Genomic DNA, 24,594 nt, shown 5'->3' with positions numbered 1-24,594 from the left:
AGGTGTGATGTCAGTCTAGTCTGTTTAAGCAGCTAAAGCAACAAAAGTTATCATACCACATAATGGCAAAGATATTTTTATTTTTCAGTAGATTCATCTAGCAAAACATTTACAAAACTTGCTGACTTAAAAATACTTCCGTCTATTTTAACCACTGTAAATAGCTACATGTTGTTATACTTATTGCGCAGTTAACAAAGGAAGAAAACTTTAAAGCCAGTCACAATTAAACTTTTTTTTCTTTCCAATGCTCATGAAAGGATAGTGGAATATTCCAGACTTATATGCTGAAAAATCAAGAAGGTTAAACTATTACCTATCCCAAGATGCTATATCCTATTCTTTAGAGACTATAAGAGGACTATTTTTGGCTCTCTTCAAGTCTTGTTTACTTAAACCTTCTGTAGAAATATTGTAGTGGTTGTCTTTAGAAGGCAAGTATACATATCCTTGGGATGGTGGCACAGATTAACTTCTAACATTCATTCGGTTCAAAGAAAATTTTCTGGTCCAGGAGAAGGAAAAATCCAACTCTTACCAATCTCTCAGTGCTTGGAAAGTCTTTTTAAAACAGAATGAGATCTTCCAAGGGAAGGGAAATGGGCACCTTTTATGAAAAGGATTTGCACACTCCTTGAGCCCACAGAGGAATTAAATAATACATCTGTAGCTTTCCCACATAATACACTTATAACCTGGACCCAAGAAGCTAAGAAAAAATAAGCACCCAGTGAAAACATCCTAGCAGGGATGGAATATTAGTAATACTATCAGATCATCTACTAAAATGAGTTTGTGTTTAATCTACTTGGTCAGAGCTCTATTTCATTAGCATAGCATCTACTGTGCTTTTTTATTTAGTCTAGAGCAAATTCAGTTGTAGGAAAAACAGTAGAGATCCTGTCGAACAGCCAAGAGCAAGCCTGGCACTCCACGGGGGCCCCCAAGATGGGAAGAGAAAACCACACTGGGGATGTCTTGATTGGAGGATGGGTATGGGGAAGGGATGGTTCTGAGCAGATGGGTATCACTAAGGCTCCATATCCTTGTATAGCAGTCCTGACCCACTGAAAAAGGAAAACAGTGCTGGTAAATAATGAGATGCTAAGCAGGTATACTTCTTTAAGATTCTCAAGGACTAGTGTGTACATATGAACAACAATCTCCATGACTGTAAATAACATTGGTAAACAATACAAAAATATAAATATTTCTAAACAATATTTTAATATAAGTATTGGGTGAGATACTTCAAAGTGTTAATATACATATAGCTCTGGAGAGCTAGAGAAGCTTGGGAAATGACTACTACACCTTTTTGAGCCACTTAGACCTGCCCTCTTTCCTCTGGACTAAGGATATCTTGGGTAAGAGGACAGGGTTTAGAAGTATACAAGGATAAAGTCCAGAGTATGAGGGTGGGTGGAAAGAATTTTACACTAGCAACTCCCTGGCCTTCTTTGTATTCTTTATAGTTCTTCCTCAAAATCTGGAGGGCTGTCAGTTTTATGTCTTGGACTTGAGGAAAAATTTTAAGTTGCTTTTCCACTGCCTCTAATTGCAAACCAGTTAATTCTCTCTGGAGCCTTGTCTCATATAAAGGCTCATTTTATATTTCCAGGGCTCACAGTGCTTGAGGAATTTGTTATATCTGTTAGGCAAATAAAGAAAAATTGGACATGCTGCAATATACACAATATTTGGAAGTCTTCAGAGGAAATACATTTGGAAGATTAAGTGGAGTACAAGTCTACTGTTATCACAAGAGGTTAGAGCCTCAAATTTGGTTTTCTATACAGGTATCTTGAAGCCCTGTCCATTAGGATTTACTTTTCAGAAAGAATGTGCTTTATTTATAATATGGATTCATGAAGATTATGTTAAAGCAAGGGTTCAGGGTCCAGCAAGTTATTAAATTTCTCAAAATATCTTTTGGTAATTATGTATATAGGGTATATATAAAGAAGCATTTTTTTTGGGGGGGGAGGGTTTGAATTGCAGAGTAAAGAACTTTATGAGTGACATTCTTGAATCAGACAGATACTAAACTCAAGTCTGCCATTTTAGTTTTATTCTACCTATTCCATGCAACTAGCTATTTTATATAATTATGTTTGCACAAATGTCCACTAACTGAACTCCAGTTTCTGGCTGGTCAAACTTATATACTCCAACCAATGGCCCTTGGCTCCTCATCAATGACATGTTGTGTACAGTTAACTGAGTGGAAACTGAGAATAATACAACAGAATGGAATCTCCCATCATAAAACTCTTTATAACATTCCAGGATAACTTGAAGTTGGGAGGTGTATCTGTTTTCAGTTGATTCTCTGTATAGAAATGTATCTTTTCCTCACATACCTGCTATTAGAAGTCCTTCTTCTTCATGTATATGCAGGGGCAGGTAGGCATAGTCATTATTGTGACCCTCATATTGCTTCACACATTTATTTGCTCTCAGGTCCCATAGCTTGATCTGTGAATCAAGATCACAAGGATAAAAACATAAGGAACTACCCACTTTATTAGGAATGCTAGTTAAATGAAGAGTTGGAAGCTCGAATCAGACAAAAGCTTACCTTTAGAGAGTAAAACAAAAAAGTCACATTCATATTGGGCAAGGTACATTCAGTGCCAGACTTTAGAGCCTACTGATTCCTACTCTCCAGTCCCCAAGCTCCCCTTCCTCCCAGCACCCTCTCATTAGACCCTATGAAACATGGTCACCTACATCTACCTGGAGTATTGCAGCAAAAGCTAAGGTCTCAAAAGCTCAGCTGACTAGATCTCTTCTGCTTCCTAAAAAACCCACCGTGTAATAAGCTTTCTGATGGATCTCCTTCTCCCTTCATAAGCAGTTTGTACCATATTCAAAGATGGAAATAAGGGGGTCCTTTTTCTTTTAGTGGCTACCCACTGTGCCTGGCCTCTGACCAGGATTCAGACTGGGCCTTAAGACACAGGTTAAATATAAGATGTTGGTGAAGTCACTGAACTTCAGCTTCTGTTTCCTCATCTGTAAAATTGAGATAATATCTACAATACCTATTTCACAGGGGCATAAGAAAGTGCTTTGCAAACTTTATGTCAGTTATTATCAACTGTTTCCTTTGGAGTGGGGCACTCACTTTTAGGGAAGTCCCTCTATCTGAGTCCCTTTGGATCTCAATCATCCAGAAGAAACTTGAGAAAAGTCAGTTTTCCTTTTTATACCTTCCCAGTCATATCTGATACCATCAGGTGCTGCTCATCTTGTAGGACTTTAACAGAAGTCACAGCCGAGTCATGGAAGAAGCGAGTAGCTTTCCAGCCCTGGCCTTTACGACTTCGGTGACGCAAATCAATAGCAAAGACCTCTCCAGAGCGGCAGCCATTGAACAGCACAGGGGCCTATTTAGAGAGGGAAGAAATGATCTGAGAAAAGTCATTACATTAACATTTCTTGCCTGATAGCAGGTCAACCATTTTGCCTTACCACCTAATCACCCAATCCCCATGTTTCAACATTCAAAAATTCAGGGTGAGAGGGAGGGAAGGGGAGTGAAAGAGAGAGGGAGAGGGTTGTGTGTGAGAGAGAGAGACAGAGAGAAACAAAGAGAATGAGAGAATATTGGAAGAGAGCAAATGTTCCTATCCAGACATGGTCCTATGCACTACATTTCTGCCATCACCACTTTCAACACTGCTGCCTCCAACAGGGTCTTGACTATCATAACCTTGGGCAAGAAACTTGGGGGAGGGAACACCTGAGGGTAGGGCAATGGGTATGAAGTATTGGACAGGAGAATGGTTCTAGTAATACCACAGGGACCTAACTAGGGGATGAGGAAGAACTTTTTAGATACCTAGAGATGCAGAGGAATCTCTTTTCTGCCAGAAACATTTCTACTATATAGGAATGAAGTAATTTTCTTTTATACAGAAGTTTGAAATAGTCAAAACAATAAGTGATGACCTCAGTTTAAAAAGTACAAGCTTAAATTTTTTTTAATGTTATTCATTTGCAAGTACTTCCAATCTTTTGTACCACTAGGTAATCTTTGTACCTGGAAACTAATTTAATTTACAAATTCTTCCAATTATTTGTGCTTCTAGATAATTTATGTACCTATTCAGTTTAACCATAAACAAGAATTCACTGGAAGCCATATTTAACCAAAGTGATGTTATGCTACAAGTAAATCAGGTTCTATAAGTTTGGACATCTTCTGCAAAGTTAATCTACTGATTCTCGAGTTATTTTAGAATTCCCTATAAGGGGCCATGATTTTCCACCTGAACTTTTTATTAGAATTTTTCTTTTTTTCTTTAATTTTTAGTTCTGAATTCTCTTTCACTTCTCCCTATCCCACCTCCTGAGAAGGAAAGAAAAACAAAATCCATTAAAAATATGAATCATATAAGACCAATTTCTGAATTACATGTATTATCCCCCCTAAAAAAAAAAAAGAAAATATGCTTCAAACTGCACTTGATTAGTATTTTTCAATTTCAACCAACCTGGGTGGCAAATTGTTGTGCCAATACATCACTGTTAGTTCCAAATGTCTGCCGATGGCCAGTCACTGCATTGGTTACAAGAACTTTCCTGGACAAGCCTAAAGGATACATACAAGTGATCTTTGGGACCCTTCCACAAATCCATACTGGTGAAAGGTAAGGTCTGGGAGAGCTTCAGCCATCTACTAAGGAGCAGCATTGGCTCACCTGTACTGAAGCAATTATTAGCCTGGGAGTTCAGGCACCATGCGCAAGACCAGGCAGTGGAGATCTTAAAGCTGCATAGCATGCCAGGCTGGTCTCCTACTGTTTAAAAAACAAAAAAGGAAAATAATCTCTGAGTCTTTTTAGGTAGGTAGACATTAAAAAATGTTAGTAGAATTTTATTTTTACATTGCAGTGCCTGTATCACATATTATCATCCTTCAGAGAATAGCAACTACTATTCATAAACTATGCTGTGCTAGATTTTCTTCCGCCTAGGAACAGAGCCCTTCTGCATCTAGGTATTGGGAAACTGCAAATGTGTTCACATATGGGGGAGAGACCATACCAATTTTTCTGAATGCACAATCTTAGAAGGGAAGTGGGAAAGGTTTATCCCCAATCCACAGGATATTTGGGAAAACAAAATAATAATAGCTAAGATTTTATAAAGTGCTTACTATGTGTTGAGCATTATGTTAAGTGCTTTAGAGATTTTGACTCATTTGATCCTTTTAACAGTTCTGGGAGGCAAGCACTAAATATCACCCCCATTTTAAGTGACTTGGCCAGGATCAAACAACTAATAAGTGTCAGTCCAGATACGAATTCAAGTCTTCCTCCCTCTAGGTCTGGTGCTCTATCCTCTGCATTACCTCTCAGCCCCCAAACAGGTTTTTTTGTGTGTTTTTTAAATTTTTTTAAACCCTAATATTTTTTATATATATCCTTCTACATTAATTTTGTTACAGGGCTAGGCAATGGGGGTTAAGTGACTTGCCCAGGGTCACACAGCTAGGAAGGCCAGATTCGAACCTAGGAACTCCCATCTGTAGGCCTGGCTCTCAATCCATTGAGCTATCCAGCTGACCCTTCCAAACAGTTTTACTATGATGACTTCTAGGAAGGAGGCGAGAGTGCTTTCAGACTTAACTGCTTTAAAAAAGGTGGCCTATATGTCTATGTTTTATTTTCTTGTATAGGCCACTCAGATTATCTTAGCTTGGAAATTTGAAGTTCCCACTAAAAAAGATTAGGAGAAGAGGATTTAACCAAAACTTTTAAGCCTATTAGGAGTAGTTTTAGGATAGCTCAGAATCCACATATTAGTATTAACATATCTAGAAACAACAATAACATTTTCAGCTTTGTCTCTAGGGGGTTAGACAGCCTGTGTTTGAGTCATAGCATTAAGCTAAGCTCACTGAGACCCTGGGATTTTGTTGTTAAACCTTTCCTAGATCTAACCTTTGGGTAAATTTCAAGGAAAAAGTTGAGATACTGTGTGGGTCTCAGCTCCTGTGAATACAGAAGTGTGAACAGAATTAGTGATAAAAAAAAAAAATCAGAGCCTAAACTTTTATTTATTAAGCAGAAGAAGGGACCTCAAAGATTATCTGGCCCAGCCTTCTAATTTTACAGATGAAGAATAGCAATCGAACTCCACAAATATTTATTAAGTACCTGCTATAGGTAAAAGAAGGCTAAGACACATCAAAAGCACAGGCAATTTGGCTGTACACTCAGGATTAGAATCTAGGTTTCCTGTGAGCCAGTGTGCTACAGTGGAAAGTGTTAGATTTGCAATCAAAGTATATGGGTGTGAATCTTGGCTCTGCTGCTCTCTCTATGACCTTAATCTCTGGGCCTCATCCGTAAAATGAGGTGGGCCGGAGTAGATGAGCACTGGTCCTATAATTCTCTATTTTGTTTAGTGTTTTCCTAACCCTACTAAAATGTGATCACACTTCAATCAAATGAACACTATACCTGGCCTGGTGTTGCTGAATAAGGAGGCAGGAAGCAAACTGGCACAGCCTGGAGTCTCTGCAATGCCCATGAGACAGAGTCTGAAGAAGGACATTAAGGATAACAGGAGAAAGGAGAAGGAATCTCTTCTGGGAAATAATGGGGGTGAATGTATTCTTATAAACAGAACATGAAGCCTCTGGTCCTACAAACTTTTCCCCACAGCCATCTGTAGTTGTGTGACCAAGAACATGTGTGTCCCTTTTCCTGCTTAGTAGACAAAAAGTCAACTGTTTAAAATTCAATTTTTTTTCCTAAATGAAGATTTTCTTTCTCTCCCACCCACTACCCTTTAATCACTTGATTGAGAAAAAAGATAATCCCTGTTGTCAACACAAATAGTCAAAACAAATTCTTGCACTGCCCATGTCCCAAAGAGAAATGTTTCCATTTATATTGAGTCCATCATCTTTCTACCAATAGGTAGGAAGCCTTTTTTTTTTTTTTTTTTTTTTTTTTTAAAATAATGAGTCCTCTGAAATTGTAGTTGGTCACTGTTGGTCAATTTTACATAAACTCAAAAGTCAAAAGATTATTAGAAATGTCCAAAGGTAACAGAAAATAGAATGTTTCATATAAGTTGATAACCTTATCGTGAATTCTTTTGGGCTTTAGGGATACATAATTTGAATAATTAAATCAATGGCACCAACTGTAAGGGGTTGAGAAACCACCTAAAATAACATAACTCTGTATTTCTCTTGGATGAAGGTTATATAAGAGCCAGTAATTGCTATTTTTTTTTTTTTTTGCCTCTGCCATGGTTATATATGCTTCAAAGTTAGCAAACACAAAACACCAAAAAAATTTTTTTAAGGCAAGATCTTTCAGAATGATAAAGAACTGAGAAATAACATGCCATATTACCTTAAATGAGAAGTTTTATGAGGTCAAAACCCATTAAAGATTTATTTCATAGAGAGATTGAAATAAATATTAATCAGCAACTGAATATCTTTTAGCCATGATGTAAATTATATCTAAATCTTGCTTATTCTGGAATTTAGAGTATAAAAAAATTGGAGGAAAACCCTTGTCTGTCCTCTGTTTCATATAACTTACCCTTTGGAACAGATAATTTGATGAAAGCAGGATCTTCATGAAGCCAAGATTGTGGGCTACATTTCCTCCATATAGCTCAATATCATAACTGCAATTTGCTATGCTTGAGAATGTATGCCACAGATACAGGTAGAGGTGGTGAGATTCAAGATTGGGTTGCAAAGTACAAAACTATCAGTGCTATTTATAAAAGAACTTAAAAGGCAAACAAGGAAGACATATCAGAAATGACATTTTTTTAGACAAAGGATGATATCTTTATATGACATTTTGTAGAAACAAAAGGTATACCCAAAACTACCACCAGGATACAGTGAGACTAACCATTGGAGGAGTAAGGGGATAGAGGATGGGCAGGAATATTAGCATTAATTTTTTGATCCTATTTAATCTAATTCTGATCACAAAAAAGGAAGTATTTTAAAAACTAGAGTTTGGGCGAGGGGAAGCAGCTGGATAGCTCAGTGGAATGAGAGCCAGGCTCTGGAGAGGGGAGGTCTTGGGTTTAAATCTGACCTCAGACACTTCCCAGCTGTGTGACCCTGGGCAAATCACTTAACCCCCATTGCCTAGCCTTTACCATTCTTCTGCCTTGGAACCAATACATAGTAGTGATTCTAAGGTGGAAAGTAAGGGTTTAAAAAAATTAAAATAAAATAAAATAAAAGCTAGAGGTTGGGTTAACCTTTTTCCCTTTTGTTCTGCAAAGATATTCTTTTCTATATGATTTTTACAAGAATGGGTAAATTTCACAATAAGTATCACCCTTGTATAAAGGCGGGTCTTGCTTTAAAGAAAGTCTTAATGTAGAATATGAGTTTTCTAAAAAATACATACTGCATTTTGTTTAAAAAGGGGAACTTTAATTGGATCTCTCTAAATTCTCTAATATTTAAAGCAGTTTTAAATTTATTTTAATAAAATATTTTAGCGACACTTCTGTTGTGTAAAAGACACATTAACTGACCTGACTCAATACATGATGGATACGGCACAGATCAAACCATATTCTTGAATGTTCAGGATATAATCTACAACATGTACTAGTCTGTTCAAAAAAAGAAGCATTAAAAAAAAAATTCTAAGCACTATGAGACCTACTTGACAAAGGTTTCTGTTGCTTCCTCCATTTAGGAAGCAAAATACACAGAAGAGTCACTACAAAACCATGCTGGGTCATGGTACAAACAGGAAGGTACCACTTGGCTGGTCATATGAAGGTAAAGAAAATAAATCAGGTGTTTAGGAGAGTGACTAGCCTTTTCCTAATACCAAAAGCCTCTAGACTGTATCAAAGTATTACAATAGCAGAGAATGAGTGGAATGGTACATTTAGTCCAAACTGTACTAGAATAAGACAAGACTCTTCTCCCCAACAACCACAAGTAGTTGTCTAAGTAGTCATACAGACATCAAGTGAGGAGAAAACAAATATCTCCAAAGGAAATCTACTGAGGGACAGCTCTGGTGGCAAGTTTTTCTTACATATAGCCTTACTTTGTGAATCACAACTGCTCCCAATTCTGTCCACAGTGGTTATCTTCCACTTTCATAGTCAGTTCTAGGGGAGGTGTCTTGAACCCAACTTAAATCGAAACTTAATTGGAGAGAGGGAGTAATGAAAATGGAAGGTCTAAAAGCTGTGGAAGGGAAGGAAGATTTTAGGGAGTTGTCGTTTTTTTTTAAACCCTTACCTTCCATCTTAGAATCAATACTGCATATTGGTTCCAAGGCAGAAGAGCAGTAAGAGCTAGGCAATGGGGGTTAAGTGACTTGTCCAGGGTCACACAGTTAAGAAGTGTATGAGACCAAATTTGAACCTAGGACCTCCTATCTCTAGGCCTGGCTCTCAATTCACTGAGCTACCCAGCTGCCCCAAGGGAGTTGACTTAAAGGAAGCTAAAGATTATGCAGAATTATTGTGATGAGGTACTATCTCATTACAATAAAGGAAAAATAAATGTTCCACATCAAGATTAGCCCTTTTGGATATTTTCAATGTTAATCATTTGTTGTTTTTGAAGACTTTGATGCTTCTAGTGACTTTATTTTAAACTATTTTTTTAAAAGCACTCTTGAATATTTATACTTATTTTCTCAAGGCACAAATCATTCCTGGGGAATGGTACCTATAGTAAGCTTGCTTTCTCTTTCTTATACTCCATGAGAATTCTCTTACTCAGAGTTCTATTTAGATGCACCTTTCTCTCCTAAGAGGTGGGATATTTGTGTAGTGGCTTAAACTCCTCCATTCAGCCTCTTATTTAGGCACCAACATCCTTACAGATATTCTGTGTTCATGACAAAGGACAGCCTGCTACCCATACTCCTTCACTTGCTGAAGGATACAAAACATGAGAATCTGGATGAGTCAGAGAGGCCCAGCATACAGAATTTACCTGGTAAGGAAGCACATGGCAAGAAGGAAAAATCAGTTATAACTATTTCTTTCTAACTTAAAATAAAGGGATATTTTCCTAAAGTCTCAGAAACAGGGACATGTTACAGTCATCTTCCTCTAAGATGTTTAGCCATGTGGCTTTATAACAAGGGAAAGGCTTAATAACTTAACTACCAGTCAAGAGATGAATTCTCAAGCTCTATGTAGCTTTTATGTTCCGTTGAAACCAAAGAATATGGTACTCTCAATAGTTATTCATGAATATGGCTGCTGATCCCACTTCCAGCTTTTACTTGTGAACTCAGTGTTGGACTGATGGTCATAGGGTCTAGAGAATAAAATCATTTGCCCCCTTTCCTCAGTAAACATAAGCAAAGCAGCCCCTCCCCCCCACTTTACCATTAAGAGGGAGATGATCAGGGTAGCTTTTCAGCCATACATAATTCTTCAGCTTTAAATGGGTAATAATAATCACCACCAAATATTTAGAACATATTCTAGGGATTGTATTAGCTGCCATCTTATTTTACTTCAAGTATTTTATATATATATATATATATATATATATATATCACATCACTTCAAATGATTCCCAAACGAGAGAGAGAGAGAGAGAGAGAGAGAGAGAGAGAGAGAGAGTGTGTGTGTGTGTGTCTCCATTGTTTTAATGATGGTACTCAGTGAGCTATATGGCTGGAAGTTTTGAAGCTCAGCTTTCTATCTCAGCCTTACTGAAATCATAGAAGGGGGGGAAGGCTCATTCTTCTACTGCAAATGGTTTGTCTCTGTCCCTCACTTCAGAGTTCTATAACTCTGAGATACACTCTTGAAAGACATCCCTTTTCCTCTCTCTTCTCCCCCATGGCTCTTAAACCCAGTTTGGGAAAAACTGCCTTATATCCACCTGAGAAAGCAGCCATTTTCTCTCCCTAACCCACCAACCATGGAAGCTGCTTTTCTACAATGCAGTTAGTCAAGATTTCAGTCCTTTGGGAAAAAAAATTAGACAAATGAGTCCTGCACTTTCCCTTCCACCCCAAATAATTCTTAGCCCTTCTGAATGCAAGGAACCATTCATTTAAATCCAAAGTGAGATATGGAATTACTAGGAGTAAAGGCAAAGGAAAGGCTATATAGCTGGTAATGGAGAAATCAATGACCTACCTTGCGATTGGTAAAGTAGAGGTTGTCATACATCTCCACAGTGAGAGCCTGGGTTCCTAAACCACTAAGGTTGATGATGCCATATTTGCAGCCTCCATGTTCCACATCATTAACTGTGAATACCCTTTCCCGGGCAGTGTCAGCCTGTCAAAGCAAACCACATGCTACTTCAAAGTATGTCAGGGTCAGCTGCAGGGATCATATCTGAGCAATGGCTCATCTATCTCTGGTCCACTGCCCCCGTATTTTTTTCCACTGGCAATATTGTCAGCTAACCCTAAGCACAAAAATCACTTGGACTCTCCTCTTGTCAACCTCAAATGCAGCCATCTTTGGGGCAATGTTGACAACTGCCTAATCTAACAATTCAACAATTTAGAATGGAAAGTAAGGCTATCCCACAAAGGAAATATTTATTGGAGGTAGTGCTGCTAGGGAAAACTGAGGTCAATATCAGAATCAGAACTGGTCTAGATACTGGTACAACTGCTTCAGGTTCTATGAAAAGTGTGCCTTAGGAAGGATGATTTCTAGTAGTTGGAATCTAATCTGAAAAACGTGAACTCTGGTGACAAATGGCCATGTCTAACTTCTTGCAACTTCTTGCCTGTTGCTGAGTTGAAAGAAAGGTAGGATCTACAGAATTATCAGTATTTATGATGAAAAGTCACCAAGGAACCTTTCGAATTAGAATTCTGCTAAGCAAGTTTGTCAAGGTAGAGAAATCTGGCTAATACACATGGCAAGCAGTAGAGATCTCTTTTCTCTACTATACCCATCCTGGTTTATTGCAGATTCCCAGAAAGGGTATCCTGGATTTTAGTTAAGATCCTAATGTACTAGGAGCAAGACTGGGAATAATTCATGTTTCCTCCCCCCAATAATAACCACACAACTACAATAGTCTTTTTGACAGGCTTTGCTCTTGTCCCAATGCTAGTTTTCCTAGATGCATCATCTTTCAACAAAGTTATAAAATCCTCCATTGTATTAAATACCCTATGAGAGAACGGGCATTGATCCCAAAGGGTTATTTTCATACTCAAGTCCATCCCTCCCACTAGAAGAGCTCTCCTTAATCATCCAAGCCTATCCTCTCCACTGCTATTCTTTGGCAAAAAGGAAGGAAAGGGGTCACTAGAATAGGATGGCTCCACTTTATAAATATCTGTAACTTGTTATACCCATGAATTAGGTCTTTTAAACAAGTACTTTTTACTCTCCTCACAGGTGTTCTTTCAATAGTCTTCAGAATGATGTAGTACCAAAAGACTACATTCTTTTTAGGGATAGTATAAGAAATGGTCTCAAATCACAGGAATAAGGATTCTTTCTAAAAGGTAAATGGAATAGGAATAGGTATACTTCAGAAAATGGAACCCTTTGTGTATAACAGATCATTCAAGTTACATTATCTAGAATTTCTTGGTTCTCAATGCACACAAATTTCAAATTTGGCCACTTTTATCTTGGAAAAGGGCACATAATTAACCAGTTTACCATTCAATTGAAGAACAAAATACTTTGAAGAAAAAAAAATGCTATGTTTAGCTGTTTAGGCAGGCCAGGGGTTCTAATGCAAACTGATGGAGCAGAAAAGACATGTGGGTTCATGGTCACAGTACAATTTACCCTGCCAGGACAGCACCTACCATTTTACATATAGGAAGTGCTTAAAATAACAACAATAAGAATAATCAATAAAAAGCCACCCACTTCTGTGGCAGTTTGAAGTCAAAGTTAAAAACCAATATATCATGTCTAGTTCATAGACCACCCCAAGAAATCATGAAAAACAAATAAAGGCTGTCCTGGCAGAGCTAATCCTTATCCTTAAACATCTCCAACTCACCACTATCAGTTTAAAGTGATCTGTTCCAACAACAGAGGAATCAGGGCTCTGAATTTTCACCTTCTTTCTCTGCATGCAGTTTACACGTAACTCATGGACTAGTCTGTAAGGGGCAAACAGGGAGGAGGGGATAGTAATGACTAAGCAGTGAAGAAAATCAGGATGTGGGAGTTAGAATATGAGAAAAATCTCTATAATTTGTCCCTTCCCATACTGTTCTTCAAGATTAACTCTGAAGGCAAGATTCAAAGTAACTTGGCTTTAGTTGTTTCTATTCAAAAGATATTTAAGCAACTTCCCTTTATATAGCATGGGGCTTAGGCACTGGGGAGATAAGAACGTTTAACTTTCCAAAGTTGGAGAAAAAAAATTGAATATATTAAAAAGCATTTGGATACAAAGAAAAGACCTCTAAGAGCTCTGAATCCTAGCCCTGGTACTGCCTTCTGTATACTTAAAACCTTCAAGATACTCTTCCCCATTCAAATTAAAATCTCCCTCTCTGATCTCTGTGATTAGGTGATTTGCTTTGCCCAGAAACAAACTTACTTGCTTCAAGCTAAAGCAAGCGCATTTACACCAACAAAATTATCCTTATTACTCCTTATATCTCCTTCTTTGAGCCCTTTATTATTCAGGATATTGGGGGATCTGAATCACAAAGCTTGATTAGGAAAAGCTGGGTCTCTTCTCTCACCTCTTTAAGTGAACCTACCTTCATGGAAAACTTTCTAGTAAAGGGATAAAACATAAACACAACTACTTATAGTAGTGAGTTCATTTAACAGTTGTAGGGCAATGTGGAGTTTGAGCAGGAAAGCCACTGTAGATCAGGAGAGATCCAGGAAGGCTGTGTAGCCTTTCTATTGTATAACGGAAGCAGTGGCTCAACTGGGCCTTAATGGATGAATAGAATTCAACAGGTGACGAGGAGAGAGGGAGCAAGAGGTAAGATCAAGGAGCAGAGCTGGAAGATACCTCAGAAACTGACTTCTAGTGTGGTGAAGCAACTTGCCAGAAGGTCAAGGAGAGTTAAAAAACAAACAAACAACAAAAAAAACAACCACCACCAAGCCCTTATTAAACTCCTACTTTGTGTCAGACAAACACTGCCAGGTACTAGTGATAAAGGACAAAAGGAACCCGGGCAAGCTGCTTAAGCCTACAACCTTTTGGAGGGGACAACACACAAACATGTAACTGTATACAAAACAGATACAATGCCATGTGGACAACATTAAGGGCTCTCTGTGGAAGGTTATGCTTCAGCAGAACATTGAAATTTTAGGATTTTAAGAGACAAAAGAGAGGAAAAAAGGAAGTGCATTTTAGGTATGAGGAATAGCTTGTGCAAAAAGGCAGTGAATGAAGAATAGTGATGGATGGGAACAATGTGAGAGGCAATGTCGAAAGTAGGTTAGAACTAGGGGCAATGGGTTTTAAATACCAAAGAAAAGTCAAAAGGGAGCCACCGGAATTTACTAAGTAAGGAAAAGACATGGGCAGATCTTTAGTTTAGGAAGAGGACTCTGGTATCTATGTGGAGGATATTGTTTTTTTAAACCCTTACTTTCTGTCTTGGAGTCAATACTGTGTATTGACTCCAAGCCAGAAGAGTGGTAAGGGTAGGCAATGGGGGTCAAGTGACTTGCCCAGGGTCACACAGCTGGGAAGTGTCTGAGGCCGGATTTGAACCTAGGACCTCCCATCTCCAGGCCTGGCTCTCCATCCACTGAGCTACCCAACTGCCCCTGTGGAGGATAGTCTTGAGGAAGGGAGAAAAATCAGGAAGCTACTGGAATTGTCCAGGGAGAGGTAATAAGATGGCCTGAATTAGAACTGTGTGCACATAAGTGAAGAGGACACCTATGGGAGGCAGGGAGAATGTGCTGTCAAAGGGAGGTGGTGTGGATGATGCCAAGGCTGAGGATCTAGGTTCAGGAGGATAGCAATACCCTGGAAACGATGGATGTGAGGGGAAAAGATGAGCTCTATCTAGAACATGTTGAGTTTGAGACACTTAAAAGACATTCAGTCTGAAATGTCCTGTAGGCAGCTAGAGATGGAGGGCTTGGGAACATAGGAGCTAATTTCTGGATATGGACGATTGAAAGTTATCTTCATAGATATTGTAACTGTGTGATAAGGTGACTGAGAAAGCATAGAAAGAGAAGAGAAGATGGCTAAGTACAAAACCTTGGGCCAAAGACTGAACTAGCTTCTTCCTACCCTTAATTCAGAGTTCTTTCTGCCACACCAGACCTGGCTATTTTTAACTTGTTCACCAGTTACAGAATTAAAACAAAACAAAACAAAACAAAACAAAACAAAAAACCCAATTACGAACAAGACTCTAAAATTTGGGGTTGAGAAATTTCTCCTTATATCACTACTCAAAAGTTAATAACCTAAGGGACTATCATACAAACTTTTATTTATACAAAATTTCAATTGGCATAACTGTTGTAGGATTTTTAAAAAGCCTACCATGGCTAATAAGAATATCTTTCATCTCTTCAATTTGAAAGGGATTAATACCCATGCAATTTTCTCATAGCACACTATTCTTCCAATTTGTACTTAGAACTATGCTATTAGGAAAAATGTGATTTGAACACATATCCTTGACCCAGATTGGAATGTAAGTTTTTTGAGAATAAGACCTCTGGCTAGGGTAAATCTTCATCTCCCCAGTGCCTTGGAGTACCTTGCACAAAAACGGTATTTATTAAGGAAAATGTCCTAAAGTTTTCAGCTAAAGTAGTTTGAAACTGCATTAAGACTTTTGGGGTATCTTGTATTTGTTTAATTGAATTAGAGGTAGAGAGACTAGTAAAGCATCTCAAACAGGTACATTTCCTCATTCTACCATGCACAAAGGCTGAAATGGGTATTGAAAATACCCTTATTCTAAAGCATCTTTCTAATGTAGCACACTTCTAGAAAGATAAATTTATTTTTAATAGTGCTAACTGGCTAAGAATAAGAAGAGAGAGAAGGAAGAAAGAATTCACAGTAATATAGTTCTAGGACCCACCAATTTCACTAAAATGTAAATGATTTTATCAGTACATAAATTATTTAATAGTAATACATAGTTTGGAACCCCAAAATAAAATATTTCCATTTTTTTATCCATGTTTAATTTCTCTGTACTCTCTTATCTTCTCACTCCCCTCATGTAAGAGTCTTCTTCACTCCCCAGAAAAGAAATAACTCCTTTGGGACTGACTTAAGTGGCTAAAAGTGAAGGCACTTGTGAAGGATACTCACACAGTTATCACTGGTTTTGAAGCAGTGATATTGGAAAGAACCTCAGAGATCACGTGGTTTAACCTTTCTGCCATTAAAGGAAACAGAAGAAACATCCCAGACGTAATGTCTTACCGGCAATAATTGGTAGAGTAGAGCAAACCCAACTGCCTCTTGTATAACAAGGGTAATGGATTCAATCCAATTCGAGTAGTTTTCTAAGTAAAAAACAAAAAAAGATAGAGAGAATTTGATGAAATTTTATCTAGTATAGAGGTGAAGGGAAATGATTTTCATCCTTAGTAAGAAATCAGTTTTTCAACATGAGAAAGTTCATTACCATAAATTCTTTGATTATCAGAAGGCTCAGGCTTTAGAGAACATCAGTACAACTCCTCATTTTATACATGAGAAAACTGAGAGCCCAAAGAAGTTACATAAATTGCTTAAGGACCATATAGCTAGTTAGGGTAGGCCCAAGAGGTGAATTCTAGTCTTCCCACTCTGCTCAGTGCTCCTCTCACCACACACACACGTTACAGGTTTGTTTGGAGTGGGAATGGACAGACTCTTGTGGGTCAAATAATGCAATTATAGCTTAAACTTTACAAAGAGATAATTGAAAATGTCTTGTCTTTCCCCTAGATTACAACTCAAGAGGGTAAGCCTCAAAGGCATCTCCTAGAGTAAGACCATCCTAAAAGAAATCCATTAGGTGAGAAGGCATTGGGGTAAGTCATTTTTCAGCAATGAGGGATACTTATTTGTGTGCATGTATATTATAAAAAAAAATCATGATAATTAAAAGACTCAATTTTGTACCTCTGGTTAGTACCCACCTTTTTTAGCATATCCTCTTCCTCTAAAAGCTTCAATCTTTTGCTCTCCATCTCCTTGTGCTGAATAATCTCCCTGGTGAGGGGGTTGCAGTTGTTATGCCCAGGAAGCAATCGGAAGTAACGGTTCTTTTCAGGATCAAAGTAAAATCCTGGGAGTTCTTTAACCATATGAAATGAAATTTTAATTTTAACAGGACAAACTGACTGACTTAGTAAAGAGCACAATGCCTTTAGATCACACACTTTTATGCTCATCTTTTCTAGGATAGAAGAAAATAGGGTTGCATACTGATCATTAGATTGAAAGTAGGTAAAACCCATCAATAAAACTTTAAAAAATAAAGAAGAAAACAAAATGAAGTACTAAAGGGAAGCAAATAGCAATTTTAATACTTCCTTGTTAAATTTAATGTGTTTACAAAAGCAAAGTTGGTAGAGAATCATGGATTCATATATAATCATCTTTTTTTATCTTAACATATATATTTGTGTCTGCTGATGATTTCACTGTGAAAAAAAGAAAAAAAATTTAAAGGAGAAAGAAAAGAAAGTTAATTAAACCCACCTAGGCCTTTTGGGCCTTGCTTATATTCCATTTATTCTTTTTTTTTTTTAAAGTTTTTTTTTAAACCCTTAACTTCTGTGTTTTGGCTCCTTGGTGGAAGAGTGGTAAGGGTGGGCAATGGGGGTCAAGTGACTTGCCCAGGGTCACACAGCTGGGAAGTGTCTGAGGCCGGATTTGAACCTAGGACCTGCCGTCTCTAGGCCTCTCAATCCACTGAGCTACCCAGCTGTCCCTATTCCATTTATTCTTACTGATTTCCTAAGTCCTGAGCCAAATGAGCCTACAAATTTGCCTGCCACCCCTCTCCCCCGCCCCCATTCTAGCTAAGAAGAGAGTGTAACCTGAAAATGAAAAAAATAAGTTGAATACATGGGATTTTTGTTCAAATTATTTTTTGCAAGGAAAGGATTCAATAAAGGTCATAAATGGCATTCTGTGACTCCCTTACCTGGCACTGAAGAGCTCTCATTTGAGCTAGAAGCTGATGAAAAGGTTCTAGTATTGCTGTCAGAACTTTGAGGACTGTGAGATATCTCTGCTCTGTATCTGTTAACACAAGCAATTATGATAATTTGGAAAGTCATGCTTATTTGCTGCAAAGGGCTTTCATTAGCTTATCTAGTGTTCCCAAACCTCCCCACCTACAGGAGAAACAGCTTAATTAACACCAACTTGTTGGTTATTTTGCCCATTTTCTTACAGAAGGCTTAAGTTGCAGAATTTTCTCATGGCATATATTTCAAAATAGCTAGGCAATGTTTTTGCTCATCTTGATTTTTTAGAGGATGTTTGTTTTCAGAATAATTTCCATTTTTACCTCCAAATATCAATAAGTCATTTGAAATTTTCCAGTTGCAAAGTACACTAGTACATCATAGAAAGGTATTACACTAATAATGTTGTAGCAGTTCTCATTTGTTACAAAAGCAATAATTCCATACCACACAAATTCTAGTCTTTGTCTTCTTTGGCCTAGATTTACCAAGCTTTTCTTGGTTATTCTATTTCATCTATAAAAATTCTATTCCATCGATAGGGAAACTGAGGCTCAGAAATGAAGACATTTGCTTCAGGGCCAGAGTCAGAATGAAAATGTGCTGCTTTCTAAGTTAAAAGTTGCTTTAATCCAAAGAACCATCCATTCTACTTTTGTTACAAAAGGCAAAAAGGCAGCATGGTATAGGGAAATGAGCAATGGAATGTATTAGAAGGCTGAAGGTTCTAGTTATAAAAAGTCAATTCATCTTCCAGTCTGGGCCCCAGATTTTTCATCTGTAAATTAAAGATGTAGGACTACTAGATAATCTCTCCAGATGTAAAATTCTGAGTTTATGAAATGATAAAACAAAAGATCTTACTTAAGAATCATGTTTAATTTCATTATAAATATCAAGTACATTAAAAAATTGCCCCTACTCCTAGCAATAATGAGGGGAAGGGAATGAAGACTTTTCCCCCTTTAAGTCTTGGGAGTCTGGACAAATATAGGAGAAATAACTAGTTTCAAAATTTTTCAACTTGTTTTGTGATGAGCAAAAAGGTATACATCTCTCTTTCCAGTGACTGTTTACCTTTGCCCTTTTGCACCCCAAAAGATATCTGTTGGTTTATTAGGCTTCACAATGCCCTCCTGAAATTTAGTTATGGCCATATTCTTACATGAACTTGATGTAGCCAAATGAAACTATTGTGTGGGAAGATCTTTCTCCTGAGGAAATTCACGTTACTACATTAAGTAATACAGATTAATTTTTCTATACAAGTGTTACTGTCATGGTTTTTATTTTCACTATAGGACTGATTTGGGGGCTATATTACATTATTACAGTAACTGTCTGTGGATATGTCTATTATGGTTGGAGATATGCTTTGGTGGGGCCGATACTTAACATGTATTCTTACCATCTCTTTTGTTAAAGACCTGATTCTTCCAAGAAAAGGAGGTCTGGTGGGTGGGAAAGATCTGAAATTGATATGATTGTTCCCTTTAGAATCTTTCAAAGGTAAGTGTTGGGAAGTTTGCCTTTATTGCTTTATGACTGACATGTTCATTGACATACAGGACCCAGGACCATCTGTATCTGAACAAAGTGGTGACTTTAAGCATACTTTCAGCTAAACAAACTTTAAGCCCTTCTATAGTAACAATTCCTTCTTCATGTCAGAGTACTGAGTGCAAAGAGTAGAAGGTGGAAACCATGTGAATGTGTTTGGGCATTTAATTCATGGAGATTTATTTTTCTCTATTTATTTGCCCTATAATATATATTATATATATAATATATATGACACATATATATTATATATATATATTATACTAATATATAGAGCAATATAAAGATCTTGCCGCCTTTCTCAAAACTTTGCTGAATGGATAAAATTAGGTTCTCTGAGGATTGTACCTTTGGCTATAAAATAACAAATACTTCTAAGCAGAGAAAATTCTTTGAAGGCAGTAGGTGTCACCTTTATTTTTAACTTCTTGTAGACAAATAGCTACAGCATAAAAAAATCATGTTCTGATTGAAAATAAAGGAGGCTACCACCATAGCTGAGGCTGAAATTAGACATAGGACAAAGGTAGACTCCCATCATTACACTTGCCTTTCATTAGAACTACGCCTTCTGTTCCAGCGACAGGCATTGCTCTGCCAATGACCACTTCTTCCATATCTGTCCTTGCTGTATGAGCCTCTCTTCTTCATTTCTGTCCAAAGAAACATAGCAAAGTAGGAATAAAGGATCAAGGTCATCTGTAAAAGTCACTTAACCCCAACTGCCTTGCCTTTTCTACTCTTCTGCCTTGGAACCTATATTTAGTATCAATTTTAAAACAGAAGAGTTTAAAAAAAGATAATCCATGATCATATGAATTAACCTTAAGAGCAACTTGAAGGCCTCAAAGCACTAGCTGTTATGACTATTAAAAAAAAGTGGACTGTTTTCCCCATAAGTACATTTAAATGCCTGCAATGTACACAGTACTATGCTGGGATATCCTAATACTTCAATGGATTTGAGATCTTACTGATATGGATATTCCCTTCAGTGATGCACATCCAGGCTTGCTTATCATTCTCCTCTAAGTCCTCCATAAGTTCACCAAAGAGTTTATCCAACATACTTCAGGCCTTCTTCACTTTCTTTTCACAAGAGATCATGGATTTCAAGTTGGAGGGGGACATTAGAGTCACTAAATCAAAACCTCATTCTAAAGCTGAGGTAACTGACGCCCACAAAGTTGAAGTGACTTGCCCAGGGTTGCAGCAGCCCTTCCCACTGTACCACACTGCTGCTGCTTCTTCTGAAAACAAAACCCCTTATCTTCCAACTTAGAATCAATAGTATGTATTGGTTCTATGGCAAAAAAACAGTAAGAGCTAGGCAGAATGGGCTAAGTGGCTTGGCCAGGGTCACACAGTTAGTAAGTGTCTAAGGCTAATTTTGAACCCAGGACCTTCCATTTCCAGGCCTGGCTCTCTATGCACTGAACCAGCTAGCTGCTTCTTTGTAAAGCCAAGTTTATAAGTCTCTAGTGTTCAAGAACCATAACATGTACTTACAGTGTGTGTGTGTATATATAATATATAACTAAGCCAGTTGTTTAGCCATGTCTGTCTCTTCATGACCACATTTGGGATTTTCTTGGCAAAGATACTAGAGTGGTTTGTCATTTCCTTCTCCAATTCATTTCCAGATAAGGAAACTGAGGCAAACAGGGTTTTAAATGACTTGCCTAAGAGCAAAGGGCCAGTTAAGTGTCTGAGATCAGATTTGAATTAAGTCTCTGAGAATATGGAAACTTGCCAACATCATCCAGAATTAATAAAAATTAGAACACAACCAACCCCAGGACCCTCCAACAAGAATCTTGACCAAGCGGTGGACATGGGGGAAAAAATCATGCACAAGAGTATGATTTTAGGGGCTCTCTCAAGAAAATTCAGTTAATTGCACACATGTGGATTAACCACAATGTGTTTATCAGGTCACACTATCACATGCCCATAGTCTAAAAGCTCAGGAAGGAGGGACACTCCAGAATTTGAAAAGGCTTTGGTATTCCATAAACACTGGCTAACAATATTGAAGTTTAAAAAGCACTAATACATTCTCTTTTTTGATAGACATTCACATAGAGCTCTAAGGCTGGAAAGCACTTTACTTAACATTATATGAGCTTTCTAACAACCTTTGTAGTAGGTAGACAATTTACAAATATGATTTCCATTTAGTAGATGACAAATCTGAGATTGAGTTAAATAAATCTGACTCGTTCAAATTCATTTATATGACCATGCCAGAGAATACATGAATATATTCCAAAGCCATACTGATAGAACACCTTAAGGTTTACAACAGCTCTAAGCAGTAGGAAAAGCAACAACTATTAGGTTTCTTATATGCTAGGCACTGGAAGACCTAAAAGAACGATGAATAAGAAGTTTTTTATTTTGTTTGTAAGCCTAGGCAGTTTCCCTTTAGTGTCCATTTTATAAAGAACTCCTTATAAATATAGTCAAATCGAGGAATTACGGGTGAGGAGGTAGTGGTGATGGGTCAGCAAAATGACGTCAGGGTGGCTGAAGACCAGCAAGCGCCCAGCCAAGCTCATTCTAGGCAAGCCTTGCTGCCTAAATAGGAAAACAGCAGACTAACTTCATCTGCGCTGGTTTTGAACTTGAACTGCCTTTTTTTTTTTTTCTTTTACAAACCTGAACCTATTTCCCCTGGTTCTGTTCCTGAAATCTCCCAAGTAAAGGGTTAAGTAAGAACGTCTCGACCCCGCCCTCTCTGCCAGGCTGCCTCCATCAAAGTCCTCCTTCTCTTGACAGTCTCGGCTCAGGCTCAAGGCTGTTCCGGCCACCGACTGCTGGGCGTGGGCGCTGGGCCAGGGGTGGGGAGCCTCCTCCAGCAGGAAGCGACTTAGCAAGGGAAAGGAAATACATGGCTAAAAAAGTTTGGATTCACGGCGCTGAGCGCCTCCTAAACTTTATTAACACCGTCTCCAAGCTCCGAGGGACACCTCCGCCGACTTACCTGCTTCACCACTCCCAACCTGGGCTCCCCTTCCACGTGTTCACCCCCGCTCGTCCCACGCGGGAATTTGTACCACGTGCTCCGCCCCCCTTTTCCCAGATTTGACTTTCTGGTCTTCCCTTCCCCCCGCAACTCCCCTCTCTTTCTTCTCCTCCCGTCAGAAGCTCAGCGAGACGGGGAAGCAGCTGTTAGTCCAGGGTGAACAGAGGTGGGCTTTGGGGACGAGAATCGCCAGCTCCCGCGAACCCACCAGAGATTCCGCAGTAGCACCTCCCGCAAAACCCGAGAACCCTAAACTCGGGCGGGGAAGCAGACGGGAAAGGGGTGGAGCTGAGGAAAAAAGGGACGGATCTTAGCGTCAGCCAATCCTCTGCTAGGGATCCGCCCTCTCCCAAGATCTCGCCGTGGATAGGGCATCGCTTGCTTTAGCCATTGGTCCTTATTGCCGTCAGTCAGAGTCGGAAGTTCCAAGCGGAGAGGAAAGGGGTGTGGGCCTGAGTACACGTAGGAGTGTGTGGGGGGCGGGGAGGAGGAGAAGAGGATGTACAGTCACATGACAGGGGGCGGGGCCGAGCCGGGAGGTCCGCATATTTTCGAGTATTCATCTCCACAGGTTTCGGAGGGGTGAATGTGTCTCTTCTCTCCTCTTTAAAAAAAGACCCTTTATACTGGATGTACGGATGTTTTCCGTCAGGCTTATTTCCGAAACTGATTTGAGATGGCTTTATGAGTTAAAATGTGGATTGTATGTGAACTATTAAAACGAAAAATGTGGCTGCATGTTGCACGGTGACCTGGGGACTCGCCCCCCCCTCCCTCCCCCGGCTCTGCATTGCAGGCATTAAATATCTAAGGTACCTCAAAATTAATTAAAAGTTGTATGATACAACTCTTGGGTTGTATTTAAAAAAATTTTTAAATGGATAAAGAGCGAGGCGGAGTTTTTCATTGAACCCTGATAAGAGAAGAAGTCCTCTACCTTGCCCCCTGGGTTTCCTCTTTCTCACTGATAGATCCTAAAAAAAGCATAGAAACTGGTCTGGAGATACTGACTTTGACCTAACCCTGGATTCTAAAAGGCAGTTTGTGTGGCAGATCTATGGACTATAGCAGTGATGGGCGAACTATGCCCACAGGCCAGAAGCGGGCCCCCTGAAATTTCTCTCCAGCTATGCGACATTATTCCTAATCTGACAAATACAATGAGTAGGATAGAATACAATGAAATTTAGAAAGAGTTGCCTAAGAAACAGACTGATATGACAGATGAGCATTTCCTTTCCTTTGGCCCCTTCTTTAAAACATTTGCCCGTCACTGGACTATATACTGTTAAATTAACTAGGTTAAAAAAAAAAGTTCTAAACTCAGTATGCCCAAAATAAAATGAGCATATGCCAAGTTGAACAGGCAAAGTAGTTTGCACACAAATCTCTACCTCCTACATGCTTTTCCTTTAAGTATATAATAAACCCAACACTTGAATATTCAAAGCTATTCTGTTTATGTTTAACCGCATATTTACAGAAATGCTAATTAAGTGGACACTTTTGAAACTAGATACCTTATGAAAGCTGAGGACAGAACATGAAATCTTAACTCCTAGGAGGAATTTTTTGTTTTTGTTTTTTTAAACCCTTAACTTCTGTGTATTGGCTCCTTGGTGGAAGAGTTGTAAGGGTAGGCAATGGGGGTCAAGTGACTTGCCCAGGGTCACACAGCTGGGAAGTGTCTGAGGTCGGATTTGAACCTAGGACCTCCAGTCTCTAGGCCTGACTCTCAATCCACTGGGCTACCCAGCTGCCCCATAAATTTTTTTTTTTTAAGGGATCTAAGATGCTTTGGTCCAGGTAAGTCACTTTCTGATGTTCTCATTTAAATGTATTTAGAAAGGAGAATTTGGAGC

At 38.6% G+C, this 24,594-nt stretch overlaps 1 protein-coding gene across 1 annotated transcript; it reads right to left on the bottom strand.

Moving 5' to 3' along the window:
* Positions 1–60: 60 nt before the first annotated feature.
* On the bottom strand, positions 61–22,985 carry DCAF4 (DDB1 and CUL4 associated factor 4). Its single transcript, XM_044664922.1, has 14 exons — positions 22,691–22,985; positions 20,255–20,357; positions 18,099–18,196; positions 17,086–17,243; positions 16,382–16,464; positions 12,995–13,097; positions 11,143–11,286; positions 9,927–9,976; positions 6,477–6,556; positions 4,710–4,808; positions 4,503–4,600; positions 3,216–3,392; positions 2,364–2,478; positions 61–1,067 (listed from the first exon to the last, which is right to left on the bottom strand). Exons 2-14 carry the CDS (start codon positions 20,353–20,355, stop codon positions 874–876), a joined length of 1,500 nt encoding a protein of 499 aa, XP_044520857.1. The 5' UTR covers positions 20,356–20,357; positions 22,691–22,985; the 3' UTR covers positions 61–873.
* Between the last annotated feature and the right edge of the window lie 1,609 nt (positions 22,986–24,594).

This window comes from Gracilinanus agilis, chromosome 2 (assembly GCF_016433145.1).
Source record: "Gracilinanus agilis isolate LMUSP501 chromosome 2, AgileGrace, whole genome shotgun sequence".
NCBI classification, from domain to species: Eukaryota; Metazoa; Chordata; class Mammalia; order Didelphimorphia; family Didelphidae; genus Gracilinanus; species Gracilinanus agilis.
Note: the sequence above shows the minus strand (reverse complement) of the source record. Positions and strands in the feature narration are given on the sequence as shown.

What these genes read in the sequence shown, in the direction of transcription:
- DCAF4 (XM_044664922.1), bottom strand. Translation starts at nt 20,355, where the DNA reads ATGAAGAAGAGAGGCTCATACAGCAAGGACAGATATGGAAGAAGTGGT. An exon ending in AGGCGTAGTTCTAATGAAAG is followed by an intron (nt 18,197 to 20,254) that starts GCAAGTGTAATG and finishes TTGTGTTAACAG; the next exon opens with ATACAGAGCAGAGATATCTC. An exon ending in ATTCAGCAACACCAGGCCAG is followed by an intron (nt 4,809 to 6,476) that starts GTATAGTGTTCA and finishes TTTTTTAAACAG; the next exon opens with TAGGAGACCAGCCTGGCATG.